Raw genomic sequence first — 27,294 nt, forward strand, 5'->3', positions numbered from 1 at the left:
GGATCCTGCAAAAAACTGTCACGGGACAGAGGTGAGGGACAGCTGTTTATAGGCACCTCTTTGATTGGTTGGATCACATGACTGTGCTTCTCAAACTTAGTTAAAGGGGACATTTCACAATACTTTTTTCAGATGTAAAATAAATCTTGGGTGTCCCCAGAGTACATATGTGAAGTTCTAGCTCAAAATACCATATAGATCATTTATTATAACATGTTAAAATATATATATATTATTAACACAAATAGGAAAAATATCCTTTTGATGATTAAAGATCTTCTATAGTTATACTTTTCTAGCACAAGAAAGGATGTTGAAGGACTGGATTATTTATGGCTTAGGTGAGCTACCGACTACAAGGCACTTACCTGTATACCAAAAATAACAGTAACGCAGGAAAACGTAGATAACTATCCAATGCAGCGTGCATGGAGAGTTACGAGTATCACAGTAAAAGCACATTAAATCTTTCACTGTAAGATGTACACAAATAAATGTGCAAAAAAGGTTTGCAGCAATTCCATATAGAAGAAACATTTTTGATTTCCCGGAGAACCTTTCTTCAAAGAATTATTTATTTCTTACCTATTTCTGTAGCACCTTTTTCCAATAACTATTTGTGCAACAGAAACCATACCATACAGTCCTTTATGTTTAAATTCAGTTTCAATGGACAGAGGTCACTTTTAATGACTATTTGTCTATATTATTGTCCTGACGTAGTCAGATGCTTTTGGGAACCTTCCCCATTTGCATTTCATTATTTAAATTTCCTCATGGGCAGAATAATGAATAACTCAGCCCTTCTGATGAGGTGCCGCCGTTGTTGGTGCCTCTTAATTAGAGTAATCTATCTCTATGGGTCAGGATGCATGCAAGAGGACACAGCAATGAAATGTTTCATTAGAAAAGTTCATTATCAAACAAACAGATTTGACTTGCAAAGAGGCTGACGATAAAGAAAGGCTGTTGGAATGAGCGCTAATGAATAAATATCTGTCCTTTGAAAGGAAACCCCAACAGCTGATTTATTATCCAAGGTAAAATATCAGAACCATAGTGGGACCCTGACAGGTAATTTCTTGTCGTGCTGCAACTTAATTAGTGTCAGAAATGGGACGTCTGAATGTTAATTGCGTTTGCAGAGAGAGTTATGAACCTGTGCTGTACAATTTTGGAAATAAGGGCGTCACACAGAGACGTCACCCACTGAGACTTAAATGATGGAGGAATTGTTATAAGCAAATTTACTGCATATTATAACACTGCAGTGCACGTCTTTATTAGTGATGTTTAAATTAAAACACTGCCACCAAAAGTCTTTGTAGTGCCTTTTATTTTGTTTAAGACACAATAGACCACATGACCCAGAGCACAAAAGGGGAGTGAACAACAGCCTGCTGTCTTAAAGGGAACACACATTGAAACTACATGGATGTCTTTGAGACAAAGTTGATAAAGTATTTGTGCACTGAATTATTTGTTAAAATTATAATCTTTATATACATTACAACAGATTACATTCTACCATGCTTGGTTGAGTAATCTTGCTTTCTATTTTTTGTCTTTTTTTAAAACAATTTGAGTGATTTTGTTATTTTTTGTTGTAAATTGACATCTTTTTATCAAGGACAAAATAAATAAATAAGAAATCTCACTACCATTTTTTTCCAAAAAATATTAGAATATAGCATTATTGGAATATAGACCAATGTTAACAGTAATCTTGTCACACTTTCCAACCATTTTTCACAACCATAGCAAGCTGTAAAATATGTAACTATCAACCAGATGATGGATTAGCCGTTTGATATTTTGTTTATTGATCAAATCTGTTCAAAACTTTAAAAACGTATTAAAAACCAAAACCAAGTAAGTTTATAGTTTAGCCGTTAGTTCACTATTTCAAATAATCTCGAATGCCCATTCATCAAACACATCTAAATTGCTACAGTACAGGTCACACATACATAAACAAATAAATACATCTACAGAGTCTCTGTAGTACCCTTCCCCAAATACCCACATTTTAGCCCCAAACACCCATTATATTTCAGTATAACATATTTCTTTGCACACATGAACAATAAATAGTACATAAAAATGAGACATAAAAGTTGAATCGTGGACTACAGTTTCAACAGATTGCATTCTCATGTTAAACTGTTGTTACAATTTCTTAACTCTTAATTTGGCAGAGTTCTGGACAGATATTGCTTAGCAGATAAAGTGACCACAATTAGCGTATTCAGTCATGCACACAACAATTGATTGAGATTAGATACACTATATAAATTGTACCGTAACAGAGAAACTGCCAGGTGGCCTTCACTGAATGAAGTCTGCTCCAGAGTTTTAGAGCATGATGTCTGATGTCATCAGGAGGAGAGCTGCTGATGAAGACGCTTGGAGGCAAAGGTGGTTTTGGAATGACCAAAGGCTGGTTTTTAAGAGGATCATTAATCTTTTGCAGTCAAGTTGAGAGTCAAGTCAACAAAGTGAGATGGCGAAAAAGTGTGAGAGACATAACAGAGGCAGAAAACCAAGGGCAAGCTGTTCACAGCTTGTCTGACATCAATCCAATCTTCTTGTTTCTCCTATGGCTCACTGGACACATAGTTGATTTTTTAGGCTAAGAAAGGAAAAAACATGTTCATATGTCAGGTATATGCACAAAAAGCTGACATTGTAAAACATTTGTCTTTAGTACAAATCCCTAAAATCAATAAACATGATCTCGCTCCTCATTAGTTATAAGTGACCCTGCCTGTAGAAAGCTCAGTTTTTTATAGTTTACTTTATTGACTGAGTAATAGGGCATACACACTAAACGTGAAGCGTGTATTCGCATCGTTGGTTCAGGCAAATATTTCGCTCAAGATTAATTTTTTAACTTGCACAGAAGACACATTTGAGGCAAATAGAGCGTATCTGGGTGATTCTTGCGAAATTAGACTTGTGAGGTGTCATGAAACATTTTGATAAAAAAGTAAATGCTATGAAAATAAGAAGCATACAGTTACAAACATCTCTTCATGTACTCTTTTGCACATGATTTCAAATGACATCAAACAAACCAATTTTGTTGTTATTTTCCACATTTAAGTGGAAAATTTTCATTACTGCAGCGTGTCCATGACTGGATTTGGGTTCTTTGACATGGAAATATTTATAATTAAAAAAATCAAAAAAATAAAAGCTTCAGTGCATGTTATACTATAAACATTTACAGTAAAGAAACATGTAGTATTTGGTGATCATTGGTAAATGTAGGGACAATAATAAGGAATATAAATGTGTCCAAGTGTAATTTCTTATCCTCCACAACATTTTTCAATCATTTTTAAGCCCTCAAGGAACTAACATTTAAAACAAAAAAATAATTGACTGTGACACTCAAGATGGCTACCAGGTAAGCAGTTCTTATTTTTTTTTCTCCAGATAAAAGCTAAAACTTTGTTTGTCATAGAACCTACAACTTTTTAGTTTGCATCACCCTGCGCGATTTTGCATCTATTTACGTCTTTGCCTTGACTTTGTATGTAATCTACTTATGCAAATCGTTGAATTCGGTTTTGGTGTGTGGAAAGATTGAAATTAATTGAATTGATGCTCCAACTCTCATCATTAGATTATGAGAATTTAGCCTGGTTTTTACAGACAGGATTACATAATCCATAACACAGAAAGAGCTAAAATATACTAAACTAACCCTTTGCATTTCCTTCTTTCCCAATTCATTAAAACACTTCAGTGCAGCCTTAAGGGCCAGGTATACCTTTTTTCCGCGCCTGGCTCGTGCGCGCACGCGTCAGCGCGGCTTTCAAAGTATACTCACCGTCACCGCGGCCAAGCGCGGATGGCCATGTTAGACACCTACAAATGATTTCTCAAATTATTACTCTATCAGGCCGTCAGGGCAGCTGATTTGGCGACATTTACAGTACATTATAAAATTTAGGATAGGGGAAGAAAAGTAGCCAATCCAACATTGCTAACAAAGTTTAGAACAAACAACAAGAAAACAAAGAACATGAATCAAACATTAGGGTGACGAAAATGCTCCACAGCTTTCTGTTCTTGGACGAAGTGAAAATAAAAGAAGAAAAAAAAAACGATAGTGTGTGTGCAAATGCTGTCTGTTGCATATGTATAATTATTTGTAGTGGAGTGTCTCAATATTTTCTTGTGTATGTGCTGTTGTACGGGTACTGTCCGCCTGGTCTCAAATTTTGGGCCGCACGCAGACGATGCACACGGACGACCGCGGCCCCTTCTGATAACGAAAACAACGTCATGCGGACGCCGTGCATATGTCCCTATAGCATTGGCTTTGTAGAGTTCAGTATTACTAGCCTGACCTCAAGAGAATTCATACCTATTTTATGAGTTGGCTTATTTGTATGAAATTAATCATAAAAAACGTACGATTGTTATAAAAAAAGTAACGAAACTCCACCCTAACCTCAATGTCACAGGGCAAAAGCAAATAGCACAAAAATTTACAAATGTAGTGAATTAATATGAATTAGCCTTGTCAAATATGTAAGAATTGCCATGAGATAGCATTGCTATTACAGCCTGCAGTTTTGCGTTTATTATCTCTGTCAGGTAGGTTAAAAACAGTAAATGTATCCTGCACTTGACACAACATTACATGCCCTCCCCCATAATGACAGAACTGGTAAAGGCTTTGAAAAATGACACTGGAACAAAGATGATAGGGTGCTCTGTAAAACATAAGGACATTATGTCATTACACATTATCATAACCTTGACTTTAATGCTGTACACTGATGCAACAAGAGAGATATAGGTGGATATACAACAGTAAAAGATGAAGGGAAAATTATGCTTAAGCCCTGTAATTTTCAAGCAGAATCAATTATATTTATACCATAACCATGTTAACATACCATGAAATATTTACAGTGAAGTAATGCTAAGTGACTTTGCCCTTGTAACTGGGAAATGTTCAGTAAGAACACAGTAAAGCCGTGCCTGTCAAGAGATGTTTTGTTGGTCTGAATTGATTTGACACTAAGATTTTTAAATATTGTGAAATAAGATCAAAGATGCAAGATTCTAAAGCCACAAACAAGGATTATACAAAAATACTCATATGTAAGGCCCTGATTATAATTGGTGCACCAGCTTTGAAAATCCAGCTAAAGGTAACTAAAGTCATTTTTGTGAATTACTTTTTTACTTGCAGTCTTCCGTATTGTTACACCATACATTAGCCACAGAAAAGAACAAAAACAAAGTAAAAAGCATCATCATTTGACATTTGAAAGTTATCCAAGGTTGAGATCATTTGATACAGAGCATCAAAACAGTGTTTATCTGCACTTTTAGGAATGAAATCCCCTAATGCGTCTTCAAAGGGTAATTTGCAGTCGATCTCCGGCAATAAAAGCATCCTTCATTTCAAAATGCCAGGCCTCAGAGGGCTGTACACATAAATTCAGTGGCACACAATCTTTTTAAAAATGTTCAGTAAAAGTTGAGACCCGCTCTAATAAAAACCCACCAGATTAAAAAATTCCCATGTGAGTCAAGGTTCTTTGACCACCAGTTTGTGACTAACTTCATAACTACTTATATATAGTTTATTACTCTACTTTGGTGGCAATATGGTACATTTCTGTGGTAATTATTCTACAAACTTTGCTGTTTAAAAAAAAACATTCATTAAAAAGTTACAGAAACCATTTCTGCACTGATTAACAACCGCAGCACAAACAATACCCTCCAGCTCATTTAAAATGTTGTTTTAACATTACTCTTTGGAATGCAGTGAGCTTTGAAACCTTTGGGATTACACAGTACTATAAAACTATTTAAATCTATAAAGCACTGATTTGGAGATATAGTATATATATCATTGTGATCTTTACGATTCAGCAAAAGTCATATGAATGCACAACAGAGCAAAAACACTAGTTGGGTACAGGCTTAAATAGATATTGCTTTTCTACAGAAATAAAAACTGTGTCTATGCACCATCCATTCATATCTATGTTAACGTACGGACATCTATTCAGCCTGCTGTTCTGTGCTATTGGTTAGTTAAATAATTGTCTTTCCAGATTAAGGGCCCTATCTTGCACCCAGCGCAATTGACTTTGTCAGTGACGCATGTATCATTCGTATTTTGCAACGGCGCACAGCGGGTTTTTCCCTCCACAGACGCACGTCGGCAAACTAGGGAATGAACTTGCACTCCCTGGGCGGTTCAGCGCAAAAAAAGAGGCGTGTTCCGGCGCAAACCATCCCTGATGCTATTTTGCAGTTTCAAAAAACAATTGCGTTACTGACCAGAAAAAAAAAAGTTTAAAGTCAGTGACGCGTTGCGCGTTGTTCATTATGCTATTTTAAGGGCGCATGCTTGACCATATAGCGTGCACAACGTGCATACACTTTGCTTATCTAATCCACACAGATGCAAAAGTTATTTTTGCAAATCATAAATTGTTACACTTAAAAATATTAATACACAAGATAAGGGGAATCATAGTGGTGAGCATTGTGGTGATAGTTTTTATTTATTGTGTGGCTGCGTTAAAAAATTCTCATGCAAATAACGATTAAAATATTTTCATAAGTTTGTTGTGTGGCTGTATTACATTTATTTTATGTAAATAATAATTAAAATGCTTTCATAAGAAACCTTAATGTATATGAACTTGATTTGTAAGAGTACTTTGGGGTTGGACCTTGCTTGCGTTTCTTGGGTCCGATTTCAAAGCCCCCAAACCCTTTCAGCGGTGAGGGTGGACGCAGCGATGTCCTCTGCTGGCGTCTGTGTAGACGCAGATCCACCTCCCGTTACACGGCGTGCCCGATTTATGCTAGCAAGCTTGGGATTCCCCCGTCTCCTGACATCATTGTAGCGCTTGGCGCAACGTCCTAGGGATGCCAGCTGATGAGACTGTGGCTATTTCCTCTCACGCCTGTATTTACCTACGCTGATTTGGGCAGGTTTCTCCTATCCCCATACAAAACAACTTCTCTGTCTTTGACTGCTCTTACAAGAACGTGGGTCTCCTCGGCTGTAAACCGCTCCTGGTATACGCCTGGTAAATCCGTCATAATAATAGCAACCCGCCATGGAACTTACGCTCTTGCGTTTAAAGGGAATGTTGGATAGCGTTCTGATTTTTTTTTGTTTATTTGACGTTACGCCCAGACCACACCTATGAATAATGAACCTACTTCAGACAAACCCCTTATTGATTTGCGCCCGGCGCAAGAGTTATTTCTCACGCCAGGAAAATAGCAACAGCGCCCAAGATCCGCCCACAAACTCACTTGCGCGTTGCACTTCGCACTTGCGTTTCAGATCGTTAAAATAGGGCCCTAAATGTCTGTTCTTCGGCTTGGATTTTGTGAAATAATTTTTTTTAATAAATGCGATGTATAGTCCCCTGCGACTTATGTTATTTCGTCTTTATGACGCATTTTTTAATGATGCCACTTGTAGTCTGTTGCAACTTATAGTCTGGAAATACCGTATAAGCAACAATTAAAACTTAATTTTCACCACAGGGGGACTTTAAGAAACCTATTTAGTGTCCCTTTGTGTCTTTTAATCAAACCGCTCTTTTATGGTAACCAAATTGTGACTAAATAATGACAAATATTCATTTGTGGGTGATCCAAGTCACGCTTGCAGGATGAAGTTTACATAAGGCTTTCATTTAGCTGTACAAAACCTCCCATCTGCAGTCAATAGGTTACATATCTTACATTCCAAATTAAGCAAAACCGAAGAGCCTGGAGCAGAATTTTACATAATAATCTACACAGCTTTAGGTATCACATTCAGACTAAATTGCTGTTGCCAAACTAGCGTTGACCTTTATCCACCTGCTCCTCCTACTTACTGTACAGTATACCATCATTTTCTCCTCATGTGTTATTTTCCAAGTGCTGTTTTACACTGATGCAGTTCTCCATGTAAGACACTAATAATGTAACACATTTAACACAGTTTTTTTTTTTAAAGAAATGACACATTTTAAGATACCAAGTGTGATAAAAAAAATGTATCAACATTTTACTATTGATTTCGAGAGGCTGTCAATTTTAAAAACTTGCACAGGGTCATTCATGAATGATTTCAATTACAAAGAACTATATGAGCAAAATTCAGTCACCAGAACTCTGAGTGAGTTATCTGCTTCACTGGTGATATCTTTTCCCAAGGCAATGCTGAAGCAAGCTAGCCTGTTATGCTTTTGAAAGGAGGGTGGGTGTCTTAGAATAGAGACATCACACAGTCATGGTCTGATTTGCTGCAATTGCAACCGGGAAGAAAAAATAAATTGCCTGAGGTATAAAATTTGGATTAAAACTGGAATTGTTGAAATGAAGTAGTGCTCTCCTACAGTGTCACGTGTAGGGCCCTTACAGTGGACCTGTATATTGTAAAAAAAAGTTTTATCAACATACATTTGTTTTACTTTTACTTTAAGTTAAAGTGCAACTATTTCATTGCGTTATTTTATGTATTTGGTATAATACAATGTGTATGCGTGGTTTATGGTTAATAAACACTTTATTTTCCATTTACCATACATTTTTGTAGCTCCAGGTTTTTACTCTCTTCCTTAAACGCTCAGATTTGAAAAGCTCTGTGTCCCTGATTGGTCAGCTAATCTGTGCGTTGTGATTGGCCTAAATACCTCTGATGTCAGCCAGAAATGTGACGCTCCTTACCATGTTTGAAAGATTTGCTCACAATGCAATGCTAACAGGAGTCCGAAGCAGAAGGAATCATGATAATGTCGGCAGGGCCGGCGTCAAGGGGGGGCATTCGCGGGCAGTGCCCCCCCGAACAGGTTGTTGTGCCCCCCCTACAAAGTTTTTTATTACTTTAATATATATCAAGAATAATTAAAATAAATTAAACATTGAATGTTTCATGACTTGTAATGTAATCAAATGAGGAAAATATAGTTGATATATGTTTTCTTTAATTAAAATAGACCAGTTTCTCTGATTGGATGTATTGCCGCGTCTCACCCGTCTTACGTCTTTAGCATATTTGTGACTTGATACTAGCAACGTGTTTTTCGCGGCATTTTATGGATCGTGTAAAATATGGATATTAGAACATTTAGAACGAACCAGCACCGCCTGCTTCATCTTCATGCAAACACAGACTGGCTCAAACTCAAAGATTAGAGGTTGAGGTGGAATTTACAAATCTACAGGACACTCTTTTAAGGAAGTTTAATGTTCTTACGCCGTCTTCAGCTATTTCAAAGGTAAGTTAGCGTTGTTTTAAATTACGTAAGCTTAAATGTGAAGTGTGGCTATAGACCGTTAACAGCATTATGACGTGATTATGGTAAAGCGGCTTTTTTAAAGCTAGGACGTGGTGTAAGCTGCGCTATGAAACCATTCATTTCAATGGCTTGCGCTGCGCGAGGGCGGTTTGTTGTTGCGTCACTTGCGCTCACGCCGCGGTCGAAGTTCAATAGTTTTGCGCATCGTTTGTGGTCTTTTGCACTTTATACGGGAGATGAGCTGACAGTCTGCACCAGTTGTATGAGTGTGTGCTTGCTGTATTTGTTGTTTTAATGTCTTGTTTTTGCAAGTTATTGTTGCTATTGCGTGCCCCCCGTTGGAAGCCGAGTGCCCCCTGTTAGTTATGGTCTGGCGCCGGCTCTGAATGTCGGCCTTCTCCACATCACCAATCCCAGGAAGAAAACTGTTACCTACAATCTCTGTTTGCTGTAGTCCAAGAAAAGAGATTTACGTTGGAGACGATAACTCACGTCATCGTTTACTTTGGGGTTTGTACCTTTTGCATATCGTTAACACTTCACTCCATTTTCCAACATTCAAGTCCATTTGAAGGGTGAATAGTTGATACAAATCAAACTGGGTTACAAAGTTTAATAGAAACACATTTTACAGCAGGTGATAATAAGAATAAAGACTGCAGCATTCTTCACCTCTAATAACACACACATACACACTGCCGCCGGCTCTGATTTTTATCCGTCACACAGTATAAATCTTCATCCTGTGTCATCACGATATGAAGGCAAAAGCAAACAATTTTGTTTGAAGACTGTCTTAGGCTATTTGTTTTAACTGTAACAAAATCAATATTTCATGTTTTATTGCTCTGGAAGTGTAGACATGTTTATCTTACACCAAAAAAATCAAGATTACCCTCAGGAGCTTACGTCTTTTGAGAGACAAACAAATCAGACATGATAGTGTGCAAAAAATAAGTCATGGCGAGATTGAAGGCAAATAGCTCGCTGCTGAAACGATGAGGCTGAAGCCAAAGAGCTGTCAGGCGAATAAGCTAAGAGATATCTTCATGGCTTTAAGGTTGCTGAGCAGAAGAACCACAGGGAACAAAATGATGGACAGGAGAGGGACCCAGTACAAAAAGATTTCATTAACCGGGAGGATGAAAGTGGAAGCCAGAGGACAGGTTTACTGAATGCTCATGGGGGGATGAAGATTATAAGATGGGAAACATCTTATTGTATACACCATTCAGTTTAATGTACTATGCCTCACCTTTAATCACTTCTGCAGAAAAAAAACAACTAGTCCAATGGAGATCCCTGATACTTTTTATAGAAACTTGAATAACTTTTAAGTGGCTGTTCGTGAAAGCCGGTGAGATGAGAACTGCAGGCAGCATGTGTTATTTAGCAACTTTTTATTAAACTTGGATTGTTCGCAAAGGGAAATCGAGATGAATGCGATGAAAAATTTAAATGAAAGAGACTGACTGTATTGCAAGTGTGACTAAAAAAAGACCAACACATATTACAGGTAATAAACAAAGCTCCAGAAGCGGCTATACACTGAAAAAATGTATCAGTTAGGTACAGATATGTATACATTTGGTACCAGTAGCTATCTTTGGTACCAACATGTATAGCTGTGAGGTATTAATGTGAACTCTTAGGTGCAAAGGTGTTATTTTTGAAAGTGTACCGCCACTAAGATGGCAGTAATGTATGGCTTTGTGTAGAGTGTTCCAAACATGCACATATTAGTAATGCCCCCATACCCCAAGAGTTCGGCAATTCTGAGAAAGTAAGGCACAGCAATTTTCAGTTCTAATGGAATTTGGCCATATGTAATGACAGGTTGTCAAAATCTCCAAACATCACTCTGAATGCCTGCATCAGTGTGTTTCCAAGAAATACAATTTGTACATTGGAGTACATGGAGTAAAAAGAAGTAAATGTGTGTGAGTATGAGGGGAATGGAGAAAATGTGTACAGGACACATTCTGGGGATATGGGGGGTGTGCTTTTTGATAACGTTGATGAATGACGTAACAGGAGTGTACAGTAGTAAAGTAATGAGTCTTGACCTATTGATACTGAACAAGGAGAGGAGAAAGGAGTCTTTCTGTTTCTTATTCTCTCTATATCTTCTTTATCTAATCTCTTAACTGTATTAATTAGAAGACTAACTGACTGTCTCTGGTTATTTGCATATGGATGTGTACACAGCATTAAAAATGATGTCTGACATTGTGTGTATCTTTACTCTTTCCCCGCCATGGACAAGTTTACTCGTTAATTTAGAAAAAAAAAACGCTTACCTGCCAATGACGAGTTTTTCTGGCTTTCCGCTATACCGCCATTATCCACCAGGTGGCTTCTTCCACAACTTATACAACCCGAAAGTATCACCTCACGTGAAAGCGAAAGAACTCCATGTATGTTTTAAGGGATCGCTCTGAATGGGATCTCTATCAAAAGTCATTCACAAAAAATGGAATAATCTCAGCTTTTTGCTAAATTTTTGGTGTTTTTGAAGAAATCTACCCATATTTGAGAGGTGCTAGAGAACTTTTATTTTTAAATTAAAATAAAAGCTTTTACTGAGTTTATACTCCTAAATTTATAATCTCTATTAATATTTTATCCAATTCTATTTCTTTTCCCCCTAATAAAAATGCCCAAAAAGTTCTTAAAGAGCACCTATGGTCCGATTCACGATTGTAGGCAACCGTTTACTTCCTCGGCCTTGGACAGGACTGACATTACTATAATTCCACCCGCTTCGGACTCCTGTCGGCATTGTATTGTGAGGGAATCTTTCAAACATGGCAAGGAGCGTCACATTTCTGGCTGATGTCAGAAATATTCAGGCCAATCACAACAGCTTAGCTGGCCAATCAGGGACACAGCGCTTTTCAGATCGATGAGTTTTGTACTAAATTAAAGCGTTTGAGTAAGGCAGGATATATGGAGCTACAAAAATGTACGGTATGTGAAAAATATGTATTTAAGCAATGAAATAAGTGCCCTTTATAAGTCTAATGACTGGTCTCTGTAAAATTTACAACTGCAGATGACAGCAGATTTGATTCAGTTAATCCACTGAGAAAGAGGAGAAGGATAAAGTGATTTGTGATTGATTGGTGCTAAAAGAGGGACTGTCACAAAATACACCAAATCAAACGAGTACTCTAAATTAAAGTGAAGCAACAGATAATGTCCATGACAAGACCATAATTATTTTATTCTGTTATATTATTGCTTGTAGATGTCAAATATCCAATGGTTTTACAGTACTCTCTTTTATTAAAAACTGTCACAGAAAACAATATGCATGCTTACAAACACCCACATGCCAGGTATGAATGCTTGTCAATGACACGTATCTGCTGGCATTGTTTTTGTCGAATCAACATAAGAGAAGAGCTTACCATTTACTAAATTTAACACAATTTACTATATTATTTGTAGCTAAACCACAGTAACCACAAATTTATTTTGTCTCATTACAGATGACCAGTTTTTCTATTAAACATATGATAATACAAATTGCATTTATCCAAAAACATGGTTGCACTTTTTCTGCAGTAAAACCACACTGTAAAAAATCTTTGCTTATGTCAACTTACTATTAGTTATCTTGACAAGATACGATACAAATCATGATACATGTATCATGATACAATGCATAATTTTACGATACAATACATTGCATGTTGCAATACATTGCAATACTTTTTCTTTTTGATCAAAAATGTTAAAAATAGAGCAGATTTTTTACTTTTTTAAGCCAAAATGCCTCCACACGTCGGCTTTGAAAGCTGCAAGTGTTTTTAAATTTTCTGCCATTTTCTCACCCCCGCTAACTGGCCGTATATGACAGACAACTGGACAGCGACAACTACAGCAGCGTCAGAGGAGGTCGTTTGACGCACAGAGGGATTTGATGGGTTTTTAAAATATCGATAGTAGAGATTGAAATACCAATACACTATATATTTCAATAGATAATATATATATATATTCTATTGAAATATTTTGTTATGGTTTTAAAAGTATACCTTATAAAACCATGGTTTTACTACAGAAAAAGGTGGCTTATGATGCAAGTCTTTGTTTCCTCAGGTGTCAATCACAGATTTTTAAGGAGCTTACATGCCTCCTCGCATATGGCCTCTCTAAGCAAAAAGTGTCACTATCAGTGACTTAAAAATTTTGCTTTTTCAAAAACTATGCATAAACATTTTCTCTCAAAAATACAAACATGTTGCTCACATAATATTGTAGCCCAGTTTGCGCTTAACACTTTTGCCAATATTATGTTTTAAGCAAATGAAAAAAGCACAAATGTCAGTGCAGGTCAAAACTGCTCTAGGAGGCCAAATCATCATGAGAAGTGGTGGCACTGTACGCAAGAGAAAGTGAAGGTACGCTTGAAAGATTAAAATATAAAAGTGCCAGTACTGCGAGCACTGGTTTAGCTACTTGCATCGTGTTTTGCTCTGTCACTACTGTTAACAACCTGAAGCATCGCCCACTCACTCTGTAGTTTGTACTATAGCTCAAGCTCAGCTTCTGTAAACAATAACTCTTCTTTGATTTGATTGGCCATCATATTATTTTGACATTGATGAGCGCTTGACTGCTGCTTGAAACAGACCAGATAGAGATTGGCATTGTACGGTATTTACAGTTAGGCATATTAGGCAATTATTTCATGCCTTTTATAACATACCATGGGGATCTCAATGGTGAGCATGAGCCTGCGTAAGAAAATGGATGTGTGGCGTGGCGTGAACCATCCGAGGATTCAGTTCAGGGTCAAATACTGCCTCAAAAGACAGCTGCTGTTAGACAGCAAGACAACTAACAAAATGTTGAACCAAATACAGTATTTTCAGATATCAAGGTGACCCATCACAAATCAGACACACAGCTTGAAAGAGATATTGCACTCATCAGCTAGGAATTGCTCTTAGATGAACCTGAGAAGTGAGGAAATTAAAATACTCTAATGCCGAGAGGTGGATAAAACATCAATCAAAGCTAAACCAAATGACCAAATTAAAGATTGTACATAATCTGGCATAAGCAACATGTTTAGCTTATCGGCTGGCTGCAGGTTTGATTGAACGATGAAGGGAAAAGGCAGGGTTTTGATTTAAGCTGCTGGAGTGTGTCTATCGATCTGGAGACTTATCAGTATCCTTATCATGAGTGGATAATTTGTTTCACCAACCACCACAATGAATGAGAATTGAATTTCCTCATTGAATTTTGTATCACGTACACACAATCAAAGAAACACTCCTGTAGTGTTTTACAGTGATATAGACTGAACAGCTCAGGTCATGACTTAAGATCTAATACCTTTTCATATGGGCAAATGCCTTTAGAGCAAGATTAAAGAGTGTGTTTTACCGTATGTGTGTTCGTGGCTCTGATCATCTGTATGTGCAGCATGGCAATGTCCAATCTCTGTGCTTGAGGCAACATTTGTTCCCCGCTCCCATGTTTGGCATGGAGAACGTGACATTGAGTTTATCAGAAGAGAAGGAAACAGACCCATCTAAATTACTAAAGCATGACACAAGACTTATATACAGAGAGGTGAGAATGGGTTAGTGCAGACTCCATGAAAACCCACTGCATGTTTGGGTGTCAACATGCATGTGTGTGTCAATCCCTCAAGGTGGTCCGCTTTAAAATACCACATCACCAGGCAGAACCCAGGACACCCACAAAACATATGCTACTGGTCCACAGAACAAGAAAGACTTCCAATACATCCATTGGCAGAAAATCATAAAACGCTTCACATCCGAGTGCTGATGTTTGACTACTGATGAGTAAAGGAGAACGATTGTTAATTGGCTACTGAGAGCTGAACAGACTGATGGTGTGGTCTCAATGCTGGCTCAGATCTCAAATTTGGATGAGTTCCTAATGTCTGCACAGTTGAAGACTGGCACGGCTGTGTAAACAGAGAAATTGGGTTCAGCACAAAAATTATAGAGTAACTGCTTCAAATGCGCTTTAAGCTAAGTTTGAAAGGAGGAGGACAGCTCACTGACTGCCAAGTGATGGACTTGGATCAAGAAGAAGACACATAAAGAAAAGACCATTATAGATTTAGGAATGTCTCAAGTAAAACGTATTTAAAGAAAACACGAAGATACAGGTACAGTACTCTCTTTATCCAATCCAAATATCAGGAAAACTACAAAAATGGGACTTATATTCACATATGTGTTGAAGATACTATTACTGTAAGTCACCCTTTGTACAATGTTTTAGGACTGCAATGAATGACTTTTAATTGGAAATGCCACTTTTTATTCCTAGAAATGGCAATGAAAGGAAACAGTACCATGTGATATCCTCAAAGCAATGGTTCCAACCCTGTGTCACAGTTACTTACCATTCAGTTTGCAGGGCCGACCTGTCCTACTGGCGATATAAGCAATGACCGCATTAAACCGTTAGTAGTGCTTACATTACAGTATACTCATGGACACGCTGAGTCAAAAGCACTACGCTTGCAGAGACCTCATTATTTTGCATACAGTAAAAATCACAGAAATGGTGAGAACTGCCCAATGGTCCGTGGCCATCGCCTGTTTAAGCCTTGCCAATTTATTGCAAACGCATGAGTTGTGTTAGAAGTTTTGAATCTGTAGCGTGCTCATAGAAAGCTTTATCTCAGAAAGCATGCAATTAATTCTTGTCCACATCTTTGTGCGCTTAAACAAAAAAAAAAAATACACAAAATTGTCAAAATGTCCACACTGAGTATACTGAATGTGAACAGTTAAGAAATAAAATGCATGTGTAACAGCATATTGGATGATTGATGAATGATTCTCTTTTGTAACTTTGATAGGAATTAATCTATATTTAACTTACAGAGTGAAAACTATGCAATGCTATTTGACATTTGATTATTATTACTTTTTTAACCCATAAACTAGTTAGAGAAAAAACAGTGTGTTCTATTTTATGTGCATATTTTTGTTGTTTTATTTTGCTAGTTAATTATTTGGTCTTATTTTATTAATGACGGTATACTTCAACAGTATTTGAAATTTATAAAAATTAGGCTAGTAGTTTGTGGTGTCATAACCTTATTTATTAAGATGACTTGAGTCAAAAACAATAATTATTCCTATTTTATTTTATTTTATTTACTGTAACTATTACTTTTTGCAGTGTGGCTAGTGAATATTTGGAAGGAAAGTCAACATTTTATCCACGAGCCTGACCAGGCCATGGGAAAAATTATTTGCTTTGAGCCCTGCTCCACAAAGATTTAATATTAAAACAACATCCGAGTAATTCACACATGAAAATGTACTGAAAACAATAAATACAGATTACAGTGATACCAGTAGACCATCTTCATGGTCTTTGCTTAGGGCCCACCAATCCCACGAGCCGGCCCTGACAGTTTGTGTTTGAAACGGTCATGTTTGGGTGTGGTTTGTGTTGGCACTTACTTGTTTTGGTGCTTAGAGCCCTGCAGGTGTGCATGGTACTGTGCCACTGAATTTAGCGTGACGCTGCAGATGTCACATGTGTAGCAGCGTTTTAGACCTATGGAGAAGAGACACAAACAAGAGTGTGTTTGTTAGCAAGTTGAAATACAAATCTATATACAGTATCTATCTACCTACCTACCTACCTACCTACCTACCTATTTGGTACACATATGTGTACTGTACATTTTGTACCAATATGTACCAATATCTTTGAGTCACTAATACTATTTGGTACCAATATGTACTTTTAATGTACTAATATGAACTTTTTGTACTTTTTGAAAGGGTATCACTAATATCATAATTAGATTATCAGACTATAGCCAGGGCTGGGTTTCCAAAAAGCATCGTAAGGCTAAGTAGATCGTAAAAACGATCGTACGAATCATCTTAGAATTACGGGCCGTTTCCCAAAAGCTTCGTAGCTTAAGTAGCACTTGAAAATCATCGTAGATCTACAAGTACTCTGGAGTAATCGTTCATTCATAAGTGCATCATGTTACAAGGTCACCTGCAGGACAACCAGCAAATTGCACTCCTGCAATAACGATAATGTAATGTTTTAAATGTAGGCTATATTTATTTTTGGGGGGTTTTCTTTGTTTATTTGTTTAAATTACTTTAATATAATATATTCAAAATTCAAACGAGAAATAAAATTGAATTGACTAAACATAAATTAATAATGAAGAAAAACATATTTGGTACAATTTTGGTAAAAGTTGGTACTAGCAAACTGATAAATGGTTCCCACCAATTGCTGCTATAATTCATCTAGGCTACAGTAAAAAAAAATGTTTTGAAGGGTATGGCATCTGATTAAAGAAACCAAATAAATATTTACGGTACAATGCAATTATCCCTAATAATAAATATAACATATTACAAATAATAATAATAATAATTTAAACTATAAGATAAAATGCAGAAGGCATTTTGCAGTGGGACGAGTCCTAACTAAATACGGAAAATAATATTTCATTATGAACCATTTTAAAACATTTAAAAGGTCATTGAACAATAATAAAAAATATTATAAAAAATATTAGTGCACATCGGCTAAAGATCATTAGCCTAAACAAGCTTCTGCTACAAATTCGAGTCATTCTATTGGTGACATTTCAGCACTTGACAAACGGATAGCGACTCGTAAGTAGCACTTAAAACCCAGCTGGGAGCGATCGCTTCACGTGCATTTTTGGAAAACGCACGTAAATGAACAACGAATGTTCGTTAAGTAGCTCGTAGAAAGCGCTCTTAAGTGCTAAGTTTAATCGTTATCGGGAAACCCAGCCCAGGACTTCCCAGGCAGGGTCACATATTATTATCATGGCATTTACAAGACAATGTAAATACAAGATAAATTAACAAAATAAACTAACAAAATATTTTGATAAGGGATTCATTGTAAAATTACAAGAATATCCTCAAACTCTGTCCATCTACCGTCTTTCCAGGCTAAACACAGAGTGGTCAATAAACCCTTATCATGTCATTCCTAAGAATAGAAGCACTAACTGGGGTGTGAGATAACGCAGGTCTCTCTTTCAATCGTGGCTGACTATGGGTCACTGCCTGGCTGTGTTTCGCAGTTCTGCCTGATCAACTCTCCTGATTACCCTACCCTGAGGGAACGTGTGCGCAGAGAATCAATTAAAGAGACATACATATAGAAATGTCAAGTCTTTATTTATTCAGGTTGATCAGATCCCTGAAACTACAATGGAAGGCCTCTCCATGAAATCAGATCTGTTTGAACAGGGGGATTTTAAGAGGAGGAGGCTCCTGTTCTGGTGTGTGTGTCCACGTGACATTTTAAATATTTGAAAAGACCATGTGGTTAACAATGCAGATAGGGACACTGATGGTGTTGCTATAAAAAGAGTGAAATTGAAATGAAACAAAACAACACTATAGTCTGTTGACTTTAAAAGGCGTAAAGTTCGTGACTAATGACATGATGCCGCAACACCCTGGATATCAGGCCTGTTTACGCAGGCACCCCCTGTTATGGATTAAGTGTCGCGTGTAATTGCTGTCATGTTTCACTAATAATATAGCAGGCTGAAAAATGGCCTTTGCAATCTCCTCTCCAAATTAAGTTAAGCCCATAAACAACGTCTGGAGTAGAAGGGCATGAAGAAACGAATGACTTACTGTTGATTCATCATTATGTCTAATTTTACTCATTCTCATACATCTTGAGTGTGCTGTCTGTGGTGATACGCTCTTATGTTGCTTTACAGCAGTCGGTAAAAAACTGACACTGCCAAGCAGGGGAAAAAAATCCTCTGTGTATCTGTCTCTGTTATATCCAAGAGACGGATTATGTTTGCCACTGGGTAGAAAGCAGAAGTTTGCTAATCATATCAGCAACGGTAACACTGAAAACCACAGCAAACAATGTATTTCCTCCTATAAACAGGACCGTAAACAAAATATGTGTCTGTAAAATCCAGGCTAAAGTCTCAATCTAATTATGATTGTGCATAATTTTTCGATAAATGCACACTTAATCTGTCAAATGTCTTAAAAGAACCACCAGAGCAATATCTGTGATAACTGTGGTATAAGCAGAATAATTGACTCCGGTCCTGTGAATTTTTGGAAAATAATGCACATCCGCAGTGTAATGGCACCCTGCTTTGCGTCGTGCCGCATTATCACCTTGGGTGTGCATTATTTTCGACTAATTTAATGACCCGCAAATTATTCCTTACCAACTTGATCTCACGGAAATCCGTGTTATAGTAACGAAAAATTTGATCACTTTATCCATGTCAATGTCACGGAATTCAGCTTTTTTCCGTGACGGGAGCACGGATGTCTTTTCCGTGTCACTCCCACGGATTTCTCGTGTTATTTTATGTATTGTTTTCTTATAGTTTTTTCCTATTTTCTTACCATTGTCGCTTGGGGTTGGGTTTAGCATCACTTTCTGTTACATTTTTAGACATCCTAACCCAAACCCCAACTCTAACCCCAACTCCAGGCGAGAATAGTTTTAAAACCAGAAGAAAAACATGTAGAAACCAATACATAAAAAGTACATCCTAACATAAAAGCACATCCTAACCCCAACCGACAATGATTTGAAAATAAGAAAAAACAATGAGAAAACAATAAATAAAATGACACAAGAAATCCGTGGGAGTGACACGGAAAAGACATCGGCGCTCCCGTCACGGAAATGAATTTTGTGACATGGCTTTTTTGTTAAGTCACCATAATGTTGTTCCAAACTGGTTGTAGTTTGTTAAAAAGAAAATTTCAAAATGTTTACCTTATTCTCTTCCATACATAAAAGTGTGGATAAGGACTGGGAGCTTTAAAGCCCCATAAAGAACCAAAAGCACCACAAACGTGAAATAAAAGTAGTCCATATGACATGCTCTATATTCCCTATATTTTTTATTTAGTCTTTGGAAGCCATTCAATAGCTGAACTCACTGTAAATCTAATCTTAAATCTTCCTTGACATCTATTGCCACCATTTTCTTTTTATTGCACAGAAAAGGTAGATGTAGAAACACCCTTTGTATTCCACAAAAGAAGATAAAGTAAAATGATAAAAAAAAATACAAACATAATTTTGGGGTGAACTGTTTCTTGAACACACATATGATGTTTTATGCTTTGTCCTGTTCTCAGGTTGATAACTATATTTTTAATCACAGTCAATGTATTTAATCTGTGGGAGACTCTTCACCCACCCCTTCTTCACATACACTCTTGGGTACTGACATTATAAGGGCACGTGGCAAAGGAACAGAGGCGTGAGGCGACTTCTAGCTGGCCTTTTGACAGGCTGCCTCTCAAACGCTTTTGAAAAGGTGAAATAATGCAGCACTGCCGGAGCATCTATCAACGTTAGCGATCCATTCCGCCTGTCGAGTTGCCTAAGGTACGCATGAGCAATGAAGGGCCAACCAGTGTGCAGCTCCTATGAAGTCTCTCTCATCTGTGCCAAAGATTTATTACCGTTAACGCAGAACATCCTCTGAACAGGAATAGAGGAACCACAAGTGGAATAAATGAACAAAGATCAAGTGTTGCATCTTTGCTATCTATCTTGCAAATGCCATTTTGTGACTGAGCAGATATATCTTACTTTTAGAAAGTGCAGAGCACAATGTGTCCTCTTTCATTGTTCTACAACACGAATGCATACGAAGACCCTTTTAAATAGAAAGAAAAGCATTTTTTTTTCTGTACAAACCATATTTCATTTTTAATCATATTGTTGGGAATATTATTCAGAATATAAATGCTAAACAGATGGAATGGCTATCCACCCTGAAAAATACCTTGCAGAACTTCTGGGGCACAATAAAGTTTAATGATGCCTTCAAGGATATTATCACCTGGGGTTCTGGTCTTATCAGGGATCATAACACATGATTTTCCTTATTTAGATTCCCATCTGTCTATCGAACTAAAACTAGTTGCAATAATAGTTAGACTATTAGTTACTATCCATTACACTTGAGGAGTCAATTATATTTCCTATTAATAATTCTATAATAGTACATTACAACAGACCCACCATGAGTCAGAATTTTTGAACAGACACCCATGTATCATTTTCATTTATGCATTTGGCGGATGCTTTATTCAAAGCGACTTACAGTGCATTTAAGCTATGCATTTTTATCAGTATGGTTATTCCCAGAGGATCAAACCCACAAACTTTTGAACTGCTACAAAATGATCTACGTTGACCTTCATAAACTAATGTTTATGAACAAGATTTTCCAGAAAGCAACTTTAAAAGATTTATTAGATTTTGTCATATAGACAAAAGCAAAAATAATTCCATAAATTATAGATCTAAATAAATATCTTGAGGTACATTACACTTAGTCCAAGCATAATTTAATGAAACATAATCCTACTAATTTCCCTCCGCTCATAATAAGATTTGATAATGATCAACATGAATTCAAAAGTATAATTCATGATTATTATAATGACCATTTTTGCTTTAAGGGATGTAATTTAAAATAAAACAAATCAATCAACTTTAAAGCGGACATATTATGAAAATCTGACTTTTCCATGTTTCAGTGCTATAATTGGGTCTCCAGTGATTTTATCAACCTAGAAAATGTGAAAAAAATCAACCCAGTAACTTAGTTTTGGTAACCATTTTCTGCAAGCATGTGAAAAAAATAGGTCATTAATTCTGTATCTGGCTCCACTTGTGATGTCAGAAGGGGATAATACCGCCCCTTAATCTGCACTATCCAACCACGGCACTTCCATTAAATGCAGAGAGAAAGAAAAGAATAATAATTGATAGCACAATTGAGTTTCAATGTCAACAAACCACCATCATGGTGATCACTGATCAGTATTTGTATTCATCAGCTTATTTGCATTTAAAAGGACATTCCCAAAAAAGGCACATTTTTGCTCACACCTACATAGTGGTAATTTTAACATGCTACTGTATAATAAATTATCTATATGGTATTTTGAGCTTAAACTTCACATAAGTACTCTGGGGACACTTGCGATTTATTTTACATATTAATAAAGGCTTATGAAATGTCCCCTTTAGAAGTCTACAAGGGTGCAAAAAATTTTACCCGAACTGAAGAGACTCGTAAATGTGCTACATTGAACCGACCCAGACCCGTCTGTTATTATAAAAGCTGGACCTGTAATGGACCCAATACGTCTATTATTTTAAAGCTGGACCCAGAACTGACACGGACTCGTCTATTATTTAAAAGCTGGACCTGAACACATCCGGGAAGACACAGATCCGACTGGACCTGGTTGGCAAATATTCTTAAGCCAAGTAGCGAAAATTTTACTTTTTATCTGAAAATATAAAAAATCTCTAAATAAAATGAGCAGAAACCAAGAAGTGCTACAATTCATGAACCCCAGGAGCACAGATCTGAAATCCACATGATCTCCCTGACGCAGGTACACAGTTTCTTTTCTCCTGTGAGTTTACCATTTATGAAGTTTAAGGGTGTGCAGGTTTATCTATTTTTACCTCCATGCATTTGCCTGCCTGGTACAAACATCACTTTGACTCTGTCAGTGAGCCAGAAAGCCCAAGCATATGTTTGTATGGGGTGATGAGTATATTAGGATTCTGTCTGAAGCACTCCAACTACATCCTTGTACAAGGAGAGTGATTCATGCTCTGAGCGTAAGGGCTATGGTCAGCTTTATAACAACCTGTTATGACGGGCACATTAAAAAACAATTAGGTGTCTGAATGGCTTGAATTGCATTGTACTGTATATAAACATTTGTTTTGCCTCGGAGCTCCTTGTGATTACACCAATCTGTCATCGGTTATGCTATGTTGGTTCAAACATGAGCAAAATGATGGTAAACAACAACAAATGAGAATAATATGTCCATATTCGTGCAGTGACTAGCAGATGGCATCTAAGTGGCGGGTAATTCAGCAAACGTTGATCCAGTTTTGCTCCAGACGAAACACATCAAGCATATCAAATTGAAAAAGCCCATGGCTAGTGCATGTATTAGCAGTGCAAATATAATACAACGCAATCCATTTACCATCTTACCTAATTTAAAAACGAAAAATTTAAGCACATTAATGTTCCTGTTTACACCTGGTATTAAGATGCGTTTCAGACCAATAGAGGAAATTGGTTCACACAACTTCCACACGCTCGCAAAATGAAAACATGAAAGATGCGAAGAGCAGTCGCTTTCGTTAAAGCAGTGATAGCCGCAAGATCATGCTGATCACTGTGGGTTTGTGCAAGAAGTCATCCGGAATCCGACGAGTTTGGTCGGGTTCGGGCTTCATTTCTAACATTTTACACAGGCTCGTGCTGGGCTCGGGCTTGTGCTCCGCCTTTGCGCGGTAAATGAGGGATCAACACCACAAACCACTCGGTGAGTAGTACAGTTTTGAAAATGAACGTTAAGTGTTGTTTTAATGACATGTTTGTGCATGGTCATTGACTTCCATTCTGAAGCAGTCAAGAGACGCTTCCAAACGATTCAAAAAGTCAAGACACGACCCATTGTCAAAATTTCTTTGTCCATTACTGTAGTTCATCCAAAACAAACCAGAAATGAAACTCAAAGTGTTAAATACCGGAATTATCCTTTAATTTAATTCTTTAAGAAATAATTGTTTTTATTGGCATGTTGGCCTATTTATAGTGTATTGCATAGGCGTATTTAGAACGAGATGTTACGATGTTACAGATGACTTATTTTTTTCTTTGTTTCAACTTCCAAGTGACGTGTAGCCTAGTTAGTCATTAATAAATAATGTTAAAACCTGTGTAAATTACTCATTCTTGACAAAAGCTGTGTGTGCGCGCACATTTAAATAATGTCAGGCTGTAAACAGGTTCAGGCTGTTTAAAAGCTGTCAATGTAAATGTACTTTCGGGTTCGGGCTGCATTCTGTGATCATTCGGTCGGGCTCCGGTCATTTCGGGCCTAACTTTTAAGGCAGATTACAGCTCTAGGCCTGACGTCAAAATCCAATATTGGACTGATGCCAAAACCCAACGTTGGACTGACGAAAAAAACCTTGTCTAACTTATATCAAAACTATTGTCATAATGACATCAAAACACAATGTCGGACTGACGTCAAAACCGAACATCAAACTGAACATCGAACTGTCAATCCAATGTTGGGTTTTGATGTCAAACCAATGTCAATCCAACGTTGGGTTTTGACGTAAATCTAACGTCAATCCAACGTTGGGTTTTGACATAAATCTAACTTTAATCCAACGTGGGGTTTTGATGTAAATCCAACGTCAATCCATCTTCAAACCAACAATGTGTTTTGACGTAAATCCAACGTCAATCCAATATCAATCCAATGTTGGGTTTTAATTTAAATCCATTGTCAATCCAACATCGGGTTTTGACGGCCTCACATCAAAACCCAATGTTGGACTGACATCAAAACCCAACATCGAACTGACTTCAAAGCCCATTTTCAAACACAAATGAAACCCAACGTCAGCCTGATGTTGAAACCCAACGTCAGAACCCAACATCATAATGACCCAACGTCAGTCTGATGTTGAAACCCAACGTCGACCTGACATCAAAACCCAACATTGGGTTTTGACGTCAATTCAATGTCGGGTTTTGACCTAAATCCAACGTAAATCCAACGTCAATCCAACGTCAGGTTTTGACGTAAATCCAATGTCAATCCAACGTTGTTTTTTTACATGAATCCAACGTCAATCCAACGTCAGGTTTTGACGTAAATCCAATGTCAATCCAACGTTGGTTTTTTACATGAATCCAACGTCAATCCAACGTTGGGTTTTGACGTAAATCCAATGTCAAAACCCAACATTGAACTGACTTCAAAACCCATTTTCAAACACAACTTTGGACTGACCTCAAAACCCAACATCAGCCTGACGTCGAAACCCAACGTCAGATCCTAACGTCATAATGACCCAACGTCGGCCTCACGTCAAAACATAATGTCAGCCTGACATTGAAACCCAACATCAAAATGACCCAACATCAGCCTGATGTTGAAACCCAACCTCAGAACCCAACTTCAACCTGACATCAAAACCCAACATCCAATTGACGTCAAAACCAAACATCGGCCTGACATCAAAACCAAACTTCAGCCTGACATCAAAACCCAACGTCAATTTGCCTTCAAAACCCAACGTCATTTTGACTTCAAAACCCAACGTCAAACTGATGTCAAAACCCAATGTCGATCTGACATCAAAACCCAACGTTGAACTGACGTCAAAACCCGATGTCGAACTGACGTCAAAACCCAACATCATAATGACGTCAAAACCCAACGTCGGCCTGACGTCAAAACCCAACATCGGCCTGATGTCAAAACCCTACGTCAAACTGATATCAAAACCCAACGTGGTAATGACGTCAAAACCCACCGTCAATAAGTTGGGTTTTGACATCATATCGACTGTGAACAGCAACTGAATGTTTCACATAATGTTTACGTTGCTAAGGGTGGTTGCTTAAGGCCAGTGTTTCCCACAGATCTGAAATTTACTTGTGGTGGTAGCTGGTGAAAAGGGCAATCATTATTATCCACCGACAAAAAATTGTCTACTATACATGTAACAAAGAACTAATAATGTGTGACACAACATAATACTTTGATTTATAAAACATTCATATTAATTTCACATTATAGGTCATTAATCTAACCACCCCAAACTTTTTTTGCCATAAACAAAGCTGATACTGTTTGTCAAAGCACCACGAAAAAACTTGATGTTTTTGCACTGATATATGAAGCAATTTGATGACCCCTTTTATCAAACTCAATTATATACCATACTATGTATACTATAGCCTATATAGACAGTGCAGGCAGGGGCGGCGTTTGCGTATGGCAATTCAGACAAAACACCAGAAATCAACAGGCTATAATGAAGCTCATTAAAAATAATGTTAAATATTTTAAGTAGAACATATCTGAACATTGGTACATCACTAATATGGATAATTTACGCGTGTGCTCGACTTCATGCTATAATACAGGACCGACATGTGGATGACATCAACGTGCCGCGAGAGCGGTTTGAAAGCAAACTCTTCCTATTATTTCTCGCCTCACCCTCGCGGTACTTTGATGTCATCACCCTGTCGTTCTTGCAGCGCAGATTGAATTGTGCAGGAGGTTTCATGATGACCGCTGTTGTTATAATCTTTATTTTCGCAAGTAAACTCCTCTTTTTGTTTTAACATTCAAACAGACTCTCCCCCACACTCGCGCAATGCATATTGCATACATTATTCCAGAAGTAAAATGATTTGTTCAATTCAATTTCAATGCCATTTCAATTCGATTTGTTCTCTGTGGATAAATAAACATGTTCTCTTACACTGGGAAATTGTAGCGCAGTCGAAGTGAATCGTATTAATTATTTGCGCGCGTTTTTGAATATGACGACTTGTGGAATAAAAACTGCACGACGACAAAAGGTAAGACTTGTTTTTGCATTTAGCCCTGTTTTACTAAGAGTTTTATTTAGTGTTTTAGTCTTAGTTGGTTTGCTGGCTGGGTTAACTACGTGTGCTCTATCACATCATTAAAAGTCTTTATTGTGTTTTATAAGTGTTTATTGGCGGCTGTCATGACAAGATTTGTGAAGGGATGTTACAGTATGTTTTGATATTATCTTGATTTAGTTTTATCTGTTGCTGGAGTTCCACTTAGTTAAGAATGACAACATTTGAAAAGCATTTTAAACAACCATGATTTCTGTTTTTGTTTTTCATTTGTATTGCTTCCGTATTGTTGTCAGTAAGTGTACATCCGTGCAATCATAGTATGATTTTATACAGGTTGGTGGAGTATGTAAACATATGGGTATAATGTGGTTTCATAGATTCGTTATTTGAATGGCCGCCTTGTACGAAGAATTTTTGCCATACCCTAGGTTTTCGTGAAACGCCGCCACTGAGTGCAGGTCTATAGATTATAAATGTGAC

At 37.3% G+C, this 27,294-nt stretch overlaps 1 protein-coding gene across 1 annotated transcript in view; it reads right to left on the bottom strand.

The window, feature by feature from the left end:
• Positions 1-1,372: 1,372 nt before the first annotated feature.
• zmat4a (zinc finger, matrin-type 4a) overlaps positions 1,373-27,294 on the bottom strand; it is a 93,658-nt gene continuing 67,736 nt past the window's right edge. The window contains exons 6-7 of the mRNA XM_065250292.1: positions 16,775-16,871; positions 1,373-2,632 (exon numbers count right to left, since the gene is read on the bottom strand). Coding sequence (XP_065106364.1) covers positions 2,605-2,632; positions 16,775-16,871 — 125 coding nt within the window. The 3' untranslated portion in view covers positions 1,373-2,604. The remainder of the gene's footprint in view (positions 2,633-16,774; positions 16,872-27,294) is intronic.

This window comes from Paramisgurnus dabryanus, chromosome 5, assembly GCF_030506205.2.
Source record: "Paramisgurnus dabryanus chromosome 5, PD_genome_1.1, whole genome shotgun sequence".
NCBI classification, from domain to species: domain Eukaryota; kingdom Metazoa; phylum Chordata; class Actinopteri; order Cypriniformes; family Cobitidae; genus Paramisgurnus; species Paramisgurnus dabryanus.